The 19,807-nt window shown below is 49.7% G+C and overlaps 1 protein-coding gene across 1 annotated transcript in view; it reads left to right on the top strand.

Moving 5' to 3' along the window:
• The first annotated feature begins 7,739 nt into the window (after positions 1-7,739).
• CFAP53 (cilia and flagella associated protein 53) overlaps positions 7,740-19,807 on the top strand; it is a 181,744-nt gene continuing 169,676 nt past the window's right edge. Inside the window, exon 1 of the mRNA XM_078674795.1 lies at positions 7,740-7,935. Coding sequence (XP_078530921.1) covers positions 7,864-7,935 — 72 coding nt within the window. The 5' untranslated portion in view covers positions 7,740-7,863. The remainder of the gene's footprint in view (positions 7,936-19,807) is intronic.

Genomic DNA, 19,807 nt, shown 5'->3' with positions numbered 1-19,807 from the left:
ATATCATCAAGAATGGACCAGTATTCGATCTTAAGGAGAATATAATCGATACGGCTAGTAGTTTTTCCATTATCAAATGTTGCCCTACCGATTTTGTCGGAGATGGAGCGTCCATTAACTGCCCTAAAAGCACGCTTCAGGCAAAAACCCATCCACTGCAGGGCTGCCTCTGTCCATTTCTTAATTGGCTTCACATCAAGAGAAGGGATATTCCATTGGGCATCTTCCTCAGCCCATAGAGTTTCGCCATCAGTAATGAGAGGTTCGAACGAACAGTTTAAATCCCCAGTTACAAGCATATAGCAATTTAGCCTGGTCGAATCAAAGAAGGTGTCTATATCCATAAAAGTTGGGGAACATCTACCACCCGGCTGTCCCCTAACGTACACATTAACAATAAGGATATCTAACTGATCTGGCCGTTTCAGATTTACAACAAGAATCTCCGGGCTATCTATAATTATTTCCATCGGACTATAATTAATAGATTGCCTTACCCAGACAATTAGACCCCCGGATGGTCTTCTTTTTTTAGGTCTCGGACCGTCGCACTGCGTAGCAGTGGGCGGAGTCCAAAGATTTTATGTTTTTGAGTTAGGGGGGCTTGAACTCGCCTCTCTCCCCCATTGGCTGGCTTCCTAAACGGAGGCCAGCCATTGGAAGAGAGGGGCATCACTCCTTTAAAGCCCCGTCTCTTTCGGATTCGGGGGCGTGTTTTTGGCGTTCTTTCGCCCTGTAACATCATCCGTCACTCAGAACGCCAAAAACACGCCCGATTCCGAAATATCCGGACGTTTGCGGCCGCCATTTTTTTGTTGTTGTTGCTGTTGCCCGGAACGGGGCAGAAGTTTTCTTCTGCCCCTTATTGTGCCGTTTTTCTTGTTATCGGTGTGAACTGGTCCTGGCTGCGTGTTGGAAGCAGCGATGCAGGATGGTGGAAAGACGAAAACAACAAAGTGGGTGTCAAGCAACAACCTGGGTTAGTGCGGTCGGATGGGATTAAACGGTGCGCTGGAGCAACGTGGGACCAGGTGCATAGCTACTATTGGTGCAGCAGATGCTTTTCTCAACCAGTGCCTCCTTTCTTCTCAGTAAGTGGGGCGCGACAGCCCCGGATGTCTGTGAGCGAGCAAGAACGCTTCAACGCCTTGTGCGGGGACGTAAGCGCTATATAAATGCAATTGCGAAAAAAGAACACGTTTTGTTCGGGCTTTAGCAGCCCTCGGATCTCTCCCGGCCAGGCTCTGTTTGAACTATGCATTCCGTAGCATAGGAGTACCAGCATGCCAAGTTGTGTGGCTTGTCAGACACCTGGGTAGAGCCAACCGCAGCGCCGTCTCACTTTCACCCAAGGGGGAGGGAGTGCGTTATCCGCTCGTGTGTATGGGAGTGGCCGCTGACCTGGGTTGGTGCGGTCGGATGGGATTAAACGGTGCGCTGGAGCAACGCGGGACCAGGTGCATAGCTACTATTGGTGCAGCAGATGCTTTTCTCAACCAGTGCCTCCTTGCCTCTCAGTAAGTGGGGCTCGACAGCCCCGAATGTCTGTGAGTGAGCAAGAACGCTTCAACGCCTTGTGCGGGGTCGTAAGCGCTATATAAATGTAATTGCGAAACAAGAACACGTTTCGTTCGGGCTTTAGCAGCCCTCGGATCTCTCCCGGCCAGGCTCTGTTTGAACTATGCATTCCGTAGCATAGGAGTACATGCATGCCAAGTTGTGTGGCTTGTCAGACACCTGGGTAGAGCCAACCAAGCAGCGCCGTCTCACTTTCACCCAAGGGGGAGGGAGTGCGTTATCCGCTCGTGTGTATGGGAGTGGCCGCTGAACCCAGTGCCCCCGCTCGAATGCCACAACCCTGTTCTGCGTTGAAGCGCCTGGGGCAGCCTGTCGCCCACCCCCACTGTACCAGGCCGGGTCCGTGTGTGTTAGGGTGGCACGAGAGGGGCGCCCGCGTGCAGACCTCCTGTGCAAGGAGCCGCGCCCTCCCAGGTGCACATGATTAGGTCACGGGGTGGAGCGGAGCACGTCTTTCGCCCGTACAAAGGGGAGGCCGAGTTCAGCGGCAGGCCTGGGAGTGGCAACGCGGACTTCCCAGCTCTGCCTCTAGGACTGGAAGAACCTGTCCTGGCACATTCTGCACATCCTGGGCACGAGAAAACCAAAAAACATTCACTTGCGAGGCGCGAGTACCTGCATATCCAGGGGGCAGGCAAGCAAAGAGACTTAACCCTTTGAGGTGCCAGGGCTGTTAAGACCGTGCACGAGTCTCCTAGAGAACCAGGACATGAGGCACACAAGTCTGTGTTAACCTTTCAAGGTGCTTATCACTTAGTGCCTGAGGCAACTAAGTGTTAACGTTAGAGGCCCTAGCCCCTAGCGCCTTAGAACCTGGAGCATGAAGCCAGCGCTAGCATGCAGCTTCTGCCACGAGGCACCAAGGGCATATATTTATGGCTGGACACTTCAAGTCCCTCTGCAGCTAGGGCGCACTAACCATGAGGTACATTGGCCTGAAGCAACTAATCAACTTTGAAATTACCTTTTCAGTTTTGAATAGTCCAGATGCGGAGTCAACCGAACCACATATTTTTGAAGCGTGTGACCCCTAGGGCCCAAAGCATGCGGCAACCTGGTGTATCATAAGGCGTTTGTTCCCAGCTGAGGACCTGATGCAGCCAGTAAACCTAGAAACTCTGTTGCACAAGGAATAGAACCCTAAGGTCACAAGTTTCCCAGAGTGTATGACATGTGGCAACAAAACCACAATAATTTACTGAGACACAAGTCCAGCAAAGACCATGGCCTGAGGCAGTTCTTTCTTGCTAAGAGCATAAGATGTGGCATGGGGCAGTGCTCTGTTTTTAACTGAGATGGGGACGTTGCCCCAGAGAATACCAAAAGCTTAAATATATTTTTGGATTGACCCAGAGCCTCCATCCTGACTAATAATAATGCATACAATCCATGTTAAGTTTTCATGAGGGATGTCTACATGGCTGTTACATTAAATGCCTACTTTTTCACCATGAGGGTGAAAAGAAAGGTGGAAGTTGAGGGGAGGGAGGGACGTGGCTTACAGCACAGTGGATGGTGGTGACTGCTGTGTGCTCTGTGAGGCCACATGGTTGCTGGAAGCAATTCTACCCTCTAGGGGATAGATTTTGGGGGCACTCAGACAGTGAAGTTTTTGAGATTGAACACCATGAGAGTCCCTTGTGTCACAAGTGTGTGGGTGAGTGTCGCAAGTGTGTGCGCAAGATGGTGGCTGTGATGCACTTCGGAGACCCTTGTTCCTGTTGCATTGTAGGACAACAGGTCTGACAACAGACTAGTGTGGTGGGGGCACCAAGAGGAGAATGAGTCCATGAGTTGTGCAATAAAGGTGCAAAACTCCCTGCTGATGCTGGAAATATCAGATTATGTGTTGCTCTGTCTGTGTGTGTGTGTGGAGGGGGTTCTGTCTGTGTGTGTGTGTGTGTGTCTGTGTGCGTGGCTCTGTCTGTGTCAGTCCTGCCAAGCATCACGCAACAGCCGTGACACTCACGCATTTCAGTGCGGTGATCCGCATCCCCGCACTGAATGAATTTGTCACGCATTTTGGCCACCGACGTCTCCTGTGCCAGCGCACCGCCAGCAGCTGTGGGCCCGGGCTCTACAGTTCTGAGAGTTTATTATGCTGCTGCTTTGCCCGACTCTGTGTGCGCAGCCTAAACAGAAACCAGACAGACACTCCAGCAGCTGAGCTCTCTGAGCTAGTGAGCGGCGCCGCCGCGCTACAATGTATCTCTCTTCCGTTGCCCTGGAATCTAGACAGCGATCATTTCAGTCAGGGGCCGGCCCGGCGCCTGGCCTGCCCACTGAGCTCAGAGTCGATACAGAGCTGTCAATAAAGGTGAGGTGGCGCAATAGGGCGCCAGGATCCGGATGTGCCGGCCTGGGATGGAGGAAGCAGCCTGCAGGAAGTGTTCAGAAGCGGCGGGTGAGAGAGTCAGTGCAGGCAGGTTGCAGCGCGCATGAGTCCTGAGTGACTCTCAAGCATGGCCACCCGCCGGCGCGGCCCTCTGTGCAGCAGCCCCCCCGCTAAAACACAGCTGCAGTGCACCTTGGTCACCACCACTGTGGCTGGCAGCTCAGCTGAGCCCGAGCCGGCCGCCGACAGGACACCGCTCTGGCCGCCACCAGGAAAGAAAACTGCGAGGGCCCGGCGGCGGTGTCCCCCGCCGCGGCGGCAGCACAGCCCAGCTGGAGCCCAGCCCGACAGTCTAGTGAGTAGTGGACCGTGACCCAAATTGGTTCGTGGCTGGGTGGCCGTGGGCAGCAGCAGCTCAGACCAACTAAGTAAGTGTCAGCCGGGTGTTCAAAATGGTTTTATTTTATTTAATGTTATGCATTTAGCGCAGACCTTTACCCCGGGGCGCCGTCAGCGCTTCACAAGAATAGGAACAGTACTGAGTGACTCTGACATGAGGAGAACGTAACATTACAATACTACAACATATTACACAAAAGCAAAACGTACGTTAAATTATTACATGAGGCAAAATAAAGTGACAGAATCGTCAGCAAACAAAAGCAAACCGTGAAACGCGGTGCTTTACAAGAGGAAAAAGTGGCATGCGTGCAACAAGTATAATAAAAACGTGTAAAGTTAGTAGAGCCTATGAACTGTTCTAAATGGCAGACAGCAAGCACTCAAACACAAAGAAGAAACGCGGCAATGTGTGCAATCTGAAGCAAAATGTATGAGGTAGCAAAGTGTGTTACAAGGGAAAAGTGACGTCACGACGACGTGTGCATGTTACAAAAGAGTACACAGGTAGAAGGAATAGATAATACTGCAATAAATAGCAGACACATTCAACAGCACAAGAACAAACGTTACATAGGCAATGGTGGCACTTGTGCAAGTGTCTAAAGCAAACAAAATGTAGGAGGTAACAACAAAGTATAATGTTACAAGAGAAAAGTGACACTGAGCAAGAGCTCTGAGCAGCTGGTAACTTCTTTGTAGCCGCTTGCCTCCCCCGTGACATGCGTTTATAAAAAAGGCAGAAAGAGGCTGCGAATGAGGCAACCGTAGTTTTCAAAGAAATTGGGTACCGGTAGGCCAGCCAGCCTGAAGGTGAGGCACTGTCACACAGCAGCACCTACGGTATGTGAAGTGTTTGCACAGTTATGGGTGTGGGATTGTCCTCCCAGGAGCATGCCACGCGCATGCCTCCAGAGAAGCAGGTGGAGATTACGGCTTTTTACTCGATATTTTTTATTTATGCAAAAAAAACTATACTTTCGAAAACCGTTCCCAAATTCTCCTGTGGATTTTGATATTCGCATTACGTAGGTGTTCAGAAAGTCTCCGCTGCTCTGGCTCTTCATCCTGTCTGAGTGTGAGGTTTATCTGCAAAATGATATAATCTGCATGTATTTCGTCAGTTTAATCTGCAGGCCGAGCAGCAGGGCTGCTCTGTGAGTCTTCCTTCAGAGGTATTGGGCACCAGTATGAAAACGAAACTGAGAGTGTTTATGTCTTCAGCTAGAACCATTACCACGACGGGTGGTGGGTGTTTTGCCAGGCAGGGCGCACAGTTTGTCTCTGTCTGCTCTCATCATGTGTGTGTGTGGGGGGCGGGGGGCGTTAACGACTCACACAGGTATTTTTTGCCGATAACAGGGTCTCTGAAAGAAATCGTGAGGGTGTTATGCAATTAATAGCCCGGGTCGGGCCGCATGATCCTCCGACACAGAGGCCCGCAGCGCAACAAGATGGCCAGGCAGGTTACATGAAGGGCATCGAAGCCTCTCTTTAGAGCACATAAAAAGTGAACCATTTTACGTGGGAAAGAGGATATACAATATAGGTATGCAGATGGGGCATGGAGATCCTGTGAGCAAGAATAAGCACACACCATGGTCCTCAGCATTCCTCTATCAGTGGCGCCTCGTGCCCCAGGCGGGATTACCCTTGAACTGTCAAGTTTTTTTTATGCATGCATTGCAGCATGCTTTTCGAAAGAATCGGCTTTCTGTGGTCCGGTAATCTTGGAATCATCTTTTAGAAACTGGGAAAGAGCTCAGTGTTTGAGCAATTTCCACCGACTCGGAGAAGAGTCTGAAACTCAGACTGCCTACTGTCACTTTAAATGTAGAGCACAAAGCAAACATATAAAGGATTACTTGTCGCCCCTGAACCATTACTGCTTACCACTCCCTGGCAACCTCAATGTCCAGAAGTATTTCGTTTATCCTAGCATGCGTGTACTAGGTTAGAATGCACAGTGGAACCTATGGGGCACATAAAGACGAGGACCCTCAGGCAAGAGATGGAACTCGCGTTGAATGACTCACATTTGGGGGCACACTGACACTACTTATCACTGTACTCGAAAGGTGCATGGCGCTCTCCAGCTTCCAAGGAACAGTATAGTAATTCGCAGCAGAGCACATCAGTTTTCCATTCCAAAACTGAGATCTTCTCTCTAATTCAACTGAGCTGGCCAGTGCACGAATGGCTATATTTACTTGCTGCTATAGCCATGTCAAGTGCCTCACATTTGCATTTCCACTTCCATTTCTACTTTGGCCATCCCTCTCTCTCCGCCAATCTCACCTATACCCCTTCTTATTTTTACTCTCTCCCTCTCTCCTCCTTTTGTCTACCTCCTCCCCTCTTACCCCTCTCCCTACTTCCATTGTCTCCCTCCTTGTCTCGCTCTCCTCTCCCTCCTTCAATTTGTCCTCTTCTTCCTTCTCATCCCTTTACCTCCACCTTTTAGAAATGTATACATACATAGTCTGCAGTGAATGTCATGTGATGTCTTTATGAACAGCCTATATTCTACAGCATGTTGAAAACCGGACATGTTCAAAACAGCATGTAACAGCATGGTATGCACTGCCACTGTCCCTGTGACTTTAGTGCTAAAAGAATGATAATAGCTGTGACCAAGTGTGTGTTTCTGTGCCATCCATTTGTAGTTTATTTCTCGAAACTGCCGAAGGTAATTTAAAACAGATTTCTGACAGCCATAAACTATCATCTATGTTGAATGGGAGATTATTGCACCAGCATCAGCCTGTGAAGATAATGCAGAATGGTGCTAGGCAGTCTGTCTGTGCATGTGTCAGCTGAGACAGTGTGACACTTAGACAACTGAGATGGCTCAGTGGGTAACTTGTTCATGTTGGTGCCTCACACATCCATCCTTCCGGTTGTGCCAGGTCCCATGTGGACAGAGACCATTTCTGGTGCTTTGCAGCACTTTTAGCTGTTCTTGGAGTATCTTGTTGCTCAAATGGGTGTAATTTCTGATATTTACATGTTTCCCTCATCTTCATTACTTGATTTTGCTTGCGAGAAAGTGTCACTCCTAGTCGTTGAAATGTCACTCATAATTACACCGATATTTTGAAAATGTCACACATAGCAATCTGAAACCTTGGCAGCTATGCTGTGTGTGTGTGAAAATCTATATCAAAGTCCACATCCTGTGATTCTGGGCAAATCACTTAATCTCCCCGTGCCTGAATGTGTAACTTGACCAGTGCTCATGCAAAGCTCTCCAAAACCTTCGGGTCGAGTTCACGTTATATAAAAAATAAATTACAAAAAAAAGTGAGCTTTTCCCCGCACATGATGCCGGAAGCGCACATCCTCATACTGCGAGTCGCGCTCTAGTGTTCATTAAGCATTTGTACCTTCAGCTTCCGCCCGCTGTGTACAGTTTCCATGGTGACCAAAGTCACTTCCTGGCTCTGGTGTTGTTTATAGCAACGTGCAGCCGCACCGGAGGAGTTCGGGGTGGTTGTTCTGCAGTTTCTGTCCCGATCCCCACCAGCCATCGGCCCAACAACTAGACAGCCATGCTGGTGAGCCAGAGGACCCGAATGCGGGCCCGTGAGGTCACGGGGCCCACGCCCTACTCCGTGGCGGTGGTAAGCATCACTCTCCTTTCCCTTCGGAGCCGAGCACACGGTGCCTTTAGTGCTATAGCGGTTGATTGTTTTTTGTTTGTGCCTCTCAGCATCTGAACAACTCCTCCCCCGTATTATCCACCTGCTTGTGGCAAACCACTTTGAATGAGAAAATAAATGGATACATTTTGAATGCAGTATTGAACGTTCAGTGCAAATTATCCCATATATTCCAACTCGCCTAACACATTAATGGAGGCTTCTCTTTAGCCAAACGTATTAGCTTTTATATGCTTAGCTTTATTTTCTTTACCCCCCAAATATCTCTTACCCTAAATGGGGTTAATTTGTCTATAGAGGTAGTCTTACTTGGGTCTCATTTGTTATATGTTATATACTCACCATTACTGTTGTAAAATATCACCCTCAGCCCCGTTCCATCGCGGCTCTGTGCCGTTTGCGTGGAGGGCAGGGTCAGCTCCACTGTGCTGCAGCGTGAGGTCACCTATTGGACGGAGGGAGTGTCTCAGCTGGGGGCGGGGCTCAGGACATAAAATGGCGACCCGGAAGCGCAGCGGTAGAGCGCAGCGGGAGCGCCATCTCCGCGCCGAAGACGCGCCTAAGGGGTGCCAGTCTGCGCCAGTCCGCGCTGGGACCGTGCTGCGTGCCAGTCTCTCTGGCCTCCTCCGTCCCCAACACATAGCAAAGGTACTGTCTTACTCACGAACACAGCTCCTGAGTATAGGAAATATATCACGTGACAAGAACTGCTCTCACTTTGACATTGGATCATTGTATAATTATGCTCACATTGCTTGCCCAAATTGTGCGCTCTCGACCGCATCACCCCTTGTTAAACACTCCTGCACCCCTTCCTCTAGAGACAAAAGCGTTAAACATTTAAGCTGTGTACTCATAAATACACGCTCTCTCATAAAACACAGATACGATGTCGCAGAATTAATAACCAGTCAAAATATTGACGTCATGTTTGTTACTGAGACCTGGGCAGATCTTGCATCTGGCCCAGACTTTAACATCGCCACTCCAGATGGCTATCAGGTAACAAGACTAGATAGATCATCAGGGAAAAGAGGGGGGGGACTAGCTATTATATGCCGAGACAAGTTTGCCATAAAAACTGAACCCCTTGATTACAACTTTGCGGAAGCCCTTGCTTTTACGATTTTTGTCTCCCCTATACAAACTTTCAAAGGAACCCTCCTCTATCGACCACCCACTTCACGCACTCTCTTTCTGAATTCTCTTATTCAGTTATTAGAGCCAGTACCTGCTAACCAGGACTACACTATACTGGGCGATTTTAATTTTCATTTGGAGAACGATAATGATAAGGACTCGCACACTCTTATCTCTGACTTCCTGGCAGCTGGCTTAGAACAACAGGTTAATATGGCTACTCATCAAGCAGGACACACGCTAGATGGCGTATTTACTAATAATGCCCATATAACATTCTCTACAGTGCTCCCACTCACGTGGACGGATCACTTAGCTGTCAAATTTACTATTTCAGCCAACTACTCCAAGAACTCGTCCACCGGCCCTTGCTCTCCGATCCTAAGTCGAGATTGGAAAAATATTGATGTCACGGCTCTACAAAATATCCTGGAATCTACGTCACCGGCAGAATTACTCGCTCCTCAGGAGGCTGCCTTGAATTACCAACGATGGCTACATATGGCTCTTGACCAGGTAGCCCCATACAAAAAATTGCAGCCAAACCGCACCAAACCCTCCGCGGCTTGGTTCTCGGAGTCACTTAGGCTCGAGAGACAACGCTGCAGAAATTTGGAGCGGCGGTGGCGTAAATACTACAACAACAATGACAGAGACACTTATAAGAGTGCCTTGCTCAGCTACAGAAAGCTGCTTACTGCTGAAAAATGCACCTTCTACAGCACACAAATAGAACGTGCTCTTAATTCGAATAAACAATTGTACCAGGTGGTAAAAGATTTAGCCAATCCTCCAGCCCCCCCCCCAATCGAACCATCCCAAATATTTTGTAACAAGGTGGCAGATTTTTTTCAGGCCAAGGTTCTGGATATTTTTAATAATTTTACTAATATAACGATCATTGACCCTACCATTCCGGAATCCCCTCTTCTGCCGTCAAATCCTAAACTTGAGGTCTTCTCTCCACCCCTGTCCATGATGGATCTCATAAGTAATGTTAAATCAGGCTCGCCACTGGACCCATGTCCCCCACGTATCCTTAAATTAGTACCCAACCTAATAGCCCCAGTACTCAGCAACATCTGTTCTTCCGTATTCCAGACAGGTGTTTTTCCCCTTGTCTGGAAAAAAGCTATTGTGACACCTCTTTTAAAAAAACCCGCTCTAAATCCTTCAGAGCCAAAAAACTACCGCCCTATCGCCTCTCTCCCTTACCCTTCCAAAATAATTGAAAAGGTCATGAACCAACAGCTGTCGACCTTTATTGACCAGAACGGTCTACTTGACAACACGCAGTTCAGTTTCAGGAAGGGCCACGGGACGGAGACTGCCTTGATAAAAGCTGCCGAGGAGGTCAGGATAATCATGGATAAGGGTGGTGCAGCCATCCTGATACTCCTAGATTTATCCGCGGCCTTCGACACGGTCGATCATACCATCTTGATCGACCGTGTCGCCGCCCTAGGCATTCAGGGCAGGGCAAGAACAACACTAGCATCTTTCCTGGCCAACCGAGTACAGTCTGTTAAGATGGGATGCTTCTGCTCTCCTGATTTCACACTCCCGTGTGGTGTTCCCCAGGGCTCCTCGCTAAGTCCGACACTTTTTAATATCTACGTGTCGGACTTGGCGAGGGTAATCAAGTCGTTCGGCATTGGCTTAACATCTTATGCCGACGACACACAGCTGGTCCTGGAGATACACAAAAACGGTGAAGCAGTGGCAGCGAACTTTCAGGAGGGCATGAAGGCCATCAGCTCATGGATGAACCGGAATTGCTTAAAGCTAAATTCCGACAAGACGGAGGTGATGGTTTTTGGCGAACTGACTCCGTCTTGGTCTCCGGTCTGGTGGCCCTCGGAGTTGGGAGCTCCCCCATCACCTGTAACCAAGGTGAAAAACTTGGGCGTGCTTTTTGATAATAAGCTTACGTTTTTAAGCCATGCCAACGCGGTGGTGTCAGCCTCCTTCTTTACCCTGAGAATGGTGAAGAAACTGCTCCCTTTTCTTCCCCCAACCGCAGGTAAAACCTTAATGTCCTCCCTGGTGTTATCTAGGGTGGATTATTGCAATGGTCTACTGCTTAACGCACAAGAGCAAGTTCTGAGCAAATTACAGCTTGTCCAGAACGCTGCTGCAAGAATTCTCACGGGTATACCTAAGCACGCTTCTATCTCTCCCACAATTCGTGATCTCCACTGGTTACCAATAAGAAGCCGGATAAAGTTTAAGGCCATGTGTATCATTCACAAGGCCTTAAACAATAATGGACCTGATTTCTTCAAAAAAGCATTCAAACTGTACAAACCCAGTCGAACACTACGCTCTTCTTCGGCCCAACAGCTCCAAATCCCATGCACAAAAAAAGTATCTTGGGGAGACAGACGTTTTGTAGTGGCAGCATCAAAACTATGGAATCAGATCCCCTCCTCTGTTAAAAATCAATCATCATTACTCTCATTTCGCAAACACCTCAAGACCTGGCTCTTTAACCAGTAAGACGTCAGTGGAACACCTGCAATCTGCAAACTCCAGCGCCGAGACACCGAAAGGTATTTGCGCGCTTTAGAAATTTAAAAAATAAATAAATAAATAAATAAATATGTAGAACAAACCTAACTGCAATCTGCTGTGTATTTTGTTTTAGAAGAGGCTGAACCTGCTACTTAGTTTCAATATTATGTAGGCGATCATGTGCAGAGTAAATGGTTCTTATTGTCTGTCCGGAGCTCTTGACCTTGAAAATGGTTTTAGTGGTCTGGAAGTGGTGCATAATGGTCTGTCTAAGGTCTGCAGCAAACCATCTCTACAATAGTTCTTTCCCAATCCTGGTGTCTTTTTTTTTTACCCGGACATTTATGGCTAATGAGTGCTTTAGGAGATTCCTTGCCTATAACATCAGACTTATGGCCTGCCGAGGAAGCAAGGGCTCACATTATGCTTTAATGGTGTATGAAGTTCTGCCTAGAACGGCCGTCCAGTGACCAATAGAATTAGTATGGCTTGATTTTGGTGCCTAATAAACTGTGAACATAATTATTTGTTCCTAATGATATGTAAGTAGATGCTTTCTTAAAACTTGTACCCACAGTTTATTTTTTATGATCATTGATTTACAAGTCATAAATAGATCATAAAAAAGTGAAAAGTTCACCAATGTATTTTATTGGGTCCCCATTTGAAACTATTAATGTTCCACACAAAGTTGTTGTTGACAATGCTTTGTGGCTAACGCGGTATGGTTAGATAAAGTGGGACTTAGTAAAATGTTGATTAGGGGCCTGTGTTTAATGTCCAATGAGAATATTCTGATTCTCTTAATGATGTTTGATGTTGATGAAGTACTGTTCTCATAAACTATTGCACCCCTAGTTACCTCCCATCAACTCATCAATTCTTATACCTACCTTATTATATAGCCAAAATCCAATGTATAGATAAATGTGCTTTGTTTCAAAAGTGCCGGATTAAAAAAAATATAGCCATTAGGTTGAAGCCTACCAGACAGCATAGCTGACTAGTTTGCTAACAACATCTTGGGGAAATTGTGAGAGCTTCTCTAAGAATGGCTTCCGCCCATTACTTACCATTGGACACCCCCGCGCCGCACGGCCACCAGCTGTAGTGTGTGCTTTCCTCTCCGCTGCTGCCCTCAGCCTCGCTGAGCCCGCCCCGACGACCCCGCCCCCGCTGTAGTTGCGTGCTTGTGATTGTTCTGATTGCATTTTTTGTTCCTTTTGCCTGCTACTGTACTGTCCCCATATTATTTGTTTTGTTGGCTGTTTCTCACTGTGCCGTTTCACTCTCTCTGCCCCCTGTGCCCCCCGCCCCGCTCCCCGCTTCCCGCCGCCGTGCCTGCGGCCACGCCCCCTTTTCCTTCTGTGCCCTCCCCGCTCCCGCCTCTCAGCTGCTCCTCCCTCCCTCCCACTTCGCCATATATGGCGACCGCGCGTACGCGCAGCGTTGACGCGCAGCGGGCGCGCCGATTGTGCGCCGAAGGCGCGCCAAAAGTAAGCCCGTCTGCGCCCGTAGCGCCTGGACCGCGCCCAGCGCCAGAACCCCTGGCCCCCGCAGACACCAGCCCACCCGCCGGACCTACGACGCCACCGAACTCAACGCACTGAACACCGGCCGGATCCCTGGATGCTACCAAGCCACACCGAGACGGACCCACGGCCCCTTCAGCTGCCACTCCTGCAAGTTCTACTGCATCCGGACCTGCATCGCACCCGCACCCACCAAGCCGAGACCCAGCAGAAACCACCTGAAGTGCATCCTGCTCAACACCCGCTCCATCCACAGGCACGCCGTAGAGCTCTGGAACCTCCTCGACACAACATCTCCAGACGTCGCCTTCCTCACGGAAACTTGGATGAACGCCTCCTCAGCGCCCGACATCGCCATCCCAGACGGTTACAAGATCACCCGGAGGGACCGCGGCAACCAGACCGGAGGAGGCATCGCCATCATCCACAGGAACACCATCCGCATCACGACCAACTCCGACGACACCCTCACAACCGCCGAGCACCTGCACTTCCAGATCCACACCGACCCCAAGACCACCCTCATCTACAGACCCCCGGGACCACGCACACAATTCAGTGAAGACATCGCTGACTTCATCAGCCCGCACGCCCTCCCCTCCGTTGACTACATCCTCCTCGGGGACCTCAACTTCCACCTGGAGAACAACAACGACCGCAACACCGCCACCCTGCTGGACAACCTCGCCACCCTCGGTCTCAAGCAACTGGTGACCACCCCCACCCACTACGCCGGACACACACTCGACCCCGTCTTCTCCTCCAGCAAGGACATCACCTTCAGCCACGCCACCGGACTCCACTGGATGGACCACAGCTGCGTCCACTTCAGCTACAGAAAGAACACGATCCACCACCACCAGCAACAGGTTGCACGCAGAAGCTGGAACAAGATCACAGCCGACCAGCTCGCCGCCTCCCTGGGCCAGGACCCCCCCGCCAGCTCAGCGAACCCCAGCCAGGCCGCCAACAACCTCACGAAGTGGATCAGCAACTGCGCAGACGATCTCGCCCCACCGAGGACCCCGCCCAGTAGACCCGGCAGTAAGAAAGCACCATGGTTCACCGACGAACTCAAGAGCTCCAAGAGGAACTGCCGAGCCCTCGAGAGAGCCTGGCGCAGAGACCCAACACCAGACAACATGACCACCCTCAAGCTCGCCACTCGAAAACACCACAACTGATCCACACCACCAAGAAAACCGCATTTAAGGAACGACTGGACAACAACACCCACAACAGCAAGGAACTCTTCAACATCGTCAAAGAGCTCTCCAACCCCAGCGCCGGAAACAACGACATCACCCCATCACAAGACCTCTGCAACTCCCTCGCATCCTACTTCCACAACAAGATCGCGGACATACACAACAGCTTCAGCACTCAGCCAACGCACCCCACGACAGCACCTGCACCCCCCACCACCACCCTCTGCGCCTGGACCCCTATCAACACCGAGGAAACCCTACGCACAATGAACTCCATCCACTCCGGATCTCCAACCGATCCCTGCCCTCACCACATCTTCAACAAGGCCGACTCCGTCATCGCGCCCCACCTGCGGGACATCATCAACACCTCCTTCGACACCGCTACCTTCCCGGAGAGCTGGAAGCATGCCGAACTCAGCGCTCTACTGAAGAAACCATCGGCGGACCCCAACGAACTCAAAAACTACCGCCCCATCTCGCTCCTCCCGTTTCCGGCCAAAGTCATCGAGAAGACCGTCAACAAGCAGCTGGCCGCCTTCCTCGAGACGAATGGATCCCTCGACTACTCGCAGTCCGGCTTCCGATCCAACCACAGCACCGAGACCGCCCTCATCGCAGCCACTGATGACATCCGAGCCCTGCTCGACAACGGGGAAACAGCGGCCCTCATCCTCCTGGACCTCTCCGCGGCATTCGACACTGTCTGCCACCGCACCCTAGCGCAGCGCCTCAGCAACGTCGGAATCCAAGAGAAGGCACTAGAATGGATCATCTCCTTCCTCGCCGGAAGGACACAGAGAGTCCGCCTCCCCCCTTCAGAGCAGAAGCCACCGAAGTCATCTGCGGCGTCCCTCAAGGCTCCTCGCTCAGCCCCACACTCTTCAATGTCTACATGAGCCCCCTTGCGGCCATCGCACGCCAACACAACCTCAACATCATCTCTTACGCCGACGACACCCAGCTGATACTCTCCCTCACCAACGACCCCGCCACCGCCAGAGCCAGCCTACACGAGGGAATGAAAGACGTAGCCGAGTGGATGAGGAACAGCCGCCTGAAACTGAACTCAGACAAGACGGAAGTCCTCATCCTGGGATCTTCGCCCTCCGCCTGGGACGAATCTTGGTGGCCCCCTGCCCTGGGCAGCGCACCCAAACCAACAGACCACGCACGCAACCTGGGCTTCATCCTGGACTCCTCCCTCTCCATGACCAGACAAGTCAACGCCGTCTCCTCGTCATGCTTCAACATCCTACGCATGCTACGTAAGATCTTCCGGTGGATCCCCACTGAGACCAGGAAGACGGTCACCCAGGCCCTCGTCACCAGCCGACTGGACTACGGCAACTCCCTCTACGCCGAGACCACTGCCAAACTCCAGAAGAGACTCCAGCGAATCCAGAACGCCTCAGCAAGACTCATCCTGGACATCCCCCGACACAGCCACATCTCCGGACACCTGAGAGACCTGCACTGGCTCCCGGTCAACAAGAGAATCACGTTCCGACTCCTCACCCACGCACACAAAGCCCTTCACAACCAACGCCCAAGATACCTCAACAACCGCCTCAACTTCTACACTCCCGCTCGCCAGCTTCGATCAACCAACCACGTCCTCGCCGCCGTCGCCCGCATCCGAAGATCCACCACAGGAGGAAGGTCCTTCTCCTACCTGGCCGCCAAGACGTGGAACTCCCTCCCGACCCACCTCCGCCTGACCCAAGACCACCTCGCCTTCAGGAAGCAGCTCAAGACCTGGCTGTTCGAGCAGTAGCGGACCTCCCCTCCCCAAGCGCCTTGAGACCCTCCGGGTGAGTAGCGCGCTATATAAATGACTGATTGATTGATTGATTGATTGGTGTTGTGGTTTGTAACTCACATTTGATTGCTCTCAATTTTGGTAAATGTATTTATTTTAGGCTGTCCATCTTGAGGATGTACCTCCTATGGAACATAGTCTATTTCTGTATTCTTCCACAAGTGCTTGCTTTCTGTAAACAGGATTTAAAATCTTGTTCTTATCGTCTCGCATTTGCTGCACATTCAATGGACAGAGGTCAAATATCAGGCTATGTCTTCTGAGGGAGCTTGGTGTTTACTTTTCTTTCTCTCTCTCAAAGTGAGAGGATTTATGTGACAATCTTGCTGTGAAAGGAAAGGCTTTTTTTCTAGCACATAACAACATTTAAATGTTTGTAAATTAACTGTGCAGATATTTCAAAATATATCAGAATTAGGAAAGCACAAACAAAGCAATTTTTTTTGTAATTCTGAAGTGTGGTGGAAACGAATATTTTAATACTATTTGTATTTGTATTTGGTAAATTTGTAAAGCGCGAATTGTTGCCCGCGGGCGTCCAAGCGCTGAGGAACCAACAGAGATGGCCTGGTGGAGTAGCTAGGCAGAAAAATTACTGAGGGGGGTGAAATAGGAATGTTTTTAACTGCTTGCGGAATGAGGAGAGGTTGGGGTTGGCTCTGAGATGAAGGGGGGAGGGTGTTCCAGGTCCTGGATGCATTATAGGTGAACGTCCTGCCGCCAGACCTAGTCTTTTTTGTTCTTAGGGCCAAGGCCATAAAGGCCTGGCTAGAGCGGAGATTTCTGCTGGGATGGTAGTGGGTGACTAAATCACGGGTGATCATAGGACCTGTGTCCCAGAAGGCCTGATGGGCAATGCACATGGCCTTGAAGAGGATTCGCTGACGCACTGGCAACCAATGAAGGCTGACCAGTCCAGCTTTTACTGATTGCCTGCGAGGAAGCTGAAGCAGCGTGCGAGCCAAACAGTTCTGCACTGTCTGAAGTCTGCGAAGGGTGTAATCAGGAGCGCCGAGATAAAGAACGTTGTTAAAATCTAGGCGGGACTGTATCAGTCCCTGAATGACTACCTGCTTAGCTTCCATAGGTAGAAGCCATACTAGCAAAACAAATCAATACACTAGGGGATGACATATCCACACATTGAGCACCTTGTGAAACTCACAGGTGATTTCCCGCTCTTAATAAATCCTGATTGATTATCATTTGTGCATTGTGTACTTTTATTAGTAAAACCGTATGTCTCCGCAAATCTAATAGCCATTTCGACTGAACATGTGTAATGGCATTGTGCTTCCACACCATGCGGACTCCAACCTACACCACTCCACTCCACTATCTCTACAACACTGTAATCCACTCTATGGTTCTCCATTCTATGCCACACCACTCCATTCTACGACATACCACTCCTCTTCACTCCAAACCAATCTATGACACTCCACTCTATGCCACTCTATGACGTGTCATACCACTATACGAAGGAGTTCCATACAGTGGAGTAGAGTGTTGTAGAGTCCACTTTATGCCACTCCATGCTACAACAACCTACTCCACTCTACGCATATCCCTTCTAAGCCACTTTACTCCACTCTACCCTGTTCCAATCTACTCTATTCTACGACACTCTACTCAACTCTACGCCACTCAACTCCCTCCACGACTCTCTATGCCAGTCCACTCTACTCCACTCTTCTCTATGACACTCCACTCTGACACTCCTCTCCTTGCTACTCTACACCCCCCACTCTACGCTGTTCCACTTTACTCCCATCACAACTCTCCATGACACTCCATGACACCCCATTCCACAGCACCCTATCCCACCAGACGACACTATACTCCACGCCACTCTATGCCACTCTATTCTATGCCACTCTACTGCACTTTATGCCATTCCACTCTACGACAATCTACTACACTTTATGTATGTTAATAATACTTATAAAGCGCGCTTTTACCCAAGGGTGTCCTGGCGCTGGTAGCTCAACTCTACTGAGACAAGGTCACACGGAAAAGTAGCTGGGGGAGACCAAAGATTAAAAAGCCAAGTTTTCAGGAGCTTCATGAATGCGGGGAGGTCGGAGGAATTACTCAAACTCCAGGGGCGGGCATTCCATGCTTTAGCCACACCTGTGAAGAAGCTTCTCCACGGGTGGTACGTTCACCAGTTTGGCACCTAGAGAGCGCATGGTTCTTTTGGGGGTGTACCATTGGAACTGGTGAGTCAGAAAGTCAGGGCCCAGACCGTGTTGTGCCTTAAAAACAATATGTAGTGACTTAAATTGATCCCGCTTCTTAATGGGCAGCCAATGTAGTCTTTTCTTTTATTTGGCTATCGATGCGAACTTGGGGGGTGCCCGTCACTAGTCTTGCTGCTGCGTTTTGCAGAGTCTGTAATCTTTTTAGATGCAGCTCTTGCATATTTAAGTAGAGTCCATTGCAGTAGTCTAGCTGTTCGTAGACTGTCTTCTGGCAGGAAAGGTTTGATCTTTTTAAGCAGTTTGAGGGAAAGAAAGGTGGCTGAGGTCGTGGCATTTATCTGAGCCTCAAAGTTCAGTCTATCATCCACCAGTACACCCAGATTTGTTGCCTTCCTCGTGGGTTTGGGGAGGATGCCCAGATCTGATGGCCACCAGTCTGGAGTCCAGAAGTTGGCCTTATTTCCAAACTTGAGTATATCGGTTTTACCTGAGTTTAGTTTTAGGCAGTTATGTGATATCCAGGATTTGACTGCCACCATATAGTCATGACATTTCTTGCCCATCCCTACATCTTGCCAGGTAGCAGTGACACTACAATTTGTGTGTCATCTGTGTTTGAGGTAAGCCTAAATCCATGTGATCTGATTAGAGGGGCCAAGGGTGACACATACACATTAAAAAGGGTTGGGCTAAGGGATGATCCCTGGGGACTCCACATGGTAGCGACAAAGGATGAGAGTAACAATTCCCTAAGGATACTATTTGTTTACTGTTGGTTAGAAACACTTTTTGCAGCTTCCACGCTTACCTTTAACTCCAAACTCCGACAGACAGTCCATCAGGAGGTCATGATGGACCGCGTCGAAGGCCGCAAATAGGTCCAGCATAATGATGGCAGCCTCGCTTCCTTGGTCCAAGGCTTTTCTAATTTCTTCTGTTAAGTTAATGAAGGCGGTTTTGGTACTGTTCCCTTCTCTGAACCCATATGAGTGGGATCCAATAGCTTGTTCTCGTAGAGAAAGGCACTCAGTTGGCAATTTCTTTCTTTCTCCACCACTTTCGCTGGCAATGGGAGGTGAGAGATGGGTCTATAGTTCTTTGGATCCAGGTTGCTTTTTTCAGTAGTGGGAGTATTGAGGCCATTTTCCAAGAACTAGGGAAGTCTCCCATTTCAAACATGGCATTGAATACTGATGTCAGTATTGCGGCAATAGGTTCTAGGGCTAGGTTGGCACTGTCACTGGACAGGGGCAATAGGGAGATCCTGACTTGATAGAGCTCAGAAGTGTCTTTGTATCTTTGATAATGAGTGGCGCAAATTTCTCAAGTGTGGGACATACTCCTATGCCTTGTTTAGGACAGGTCATCGGATTTCCTGTAGCTCTTTGCAGGAGTTGGTTGAAGGCAGAGAAG

Source organism: Lissotriton helveticus, chromosome 2_1, assembly GCF_964261635.1.
Source record: "Lissotriton helveticus chromosome 2_1, aLisHel1.1, whole genome shotgun sequence".
Lineage (NCBI taxonomy): Eukaryota > Metazoa > Chordata > Amphibia > Caudata > Salamandridae > Lissotriton > Lissotriton helveticus.
The sequence above is the reverse complement of the archived record's forward strand: the minus strand, read 5'-3'. Positions and strand labels throughout refer to the sequence as shown.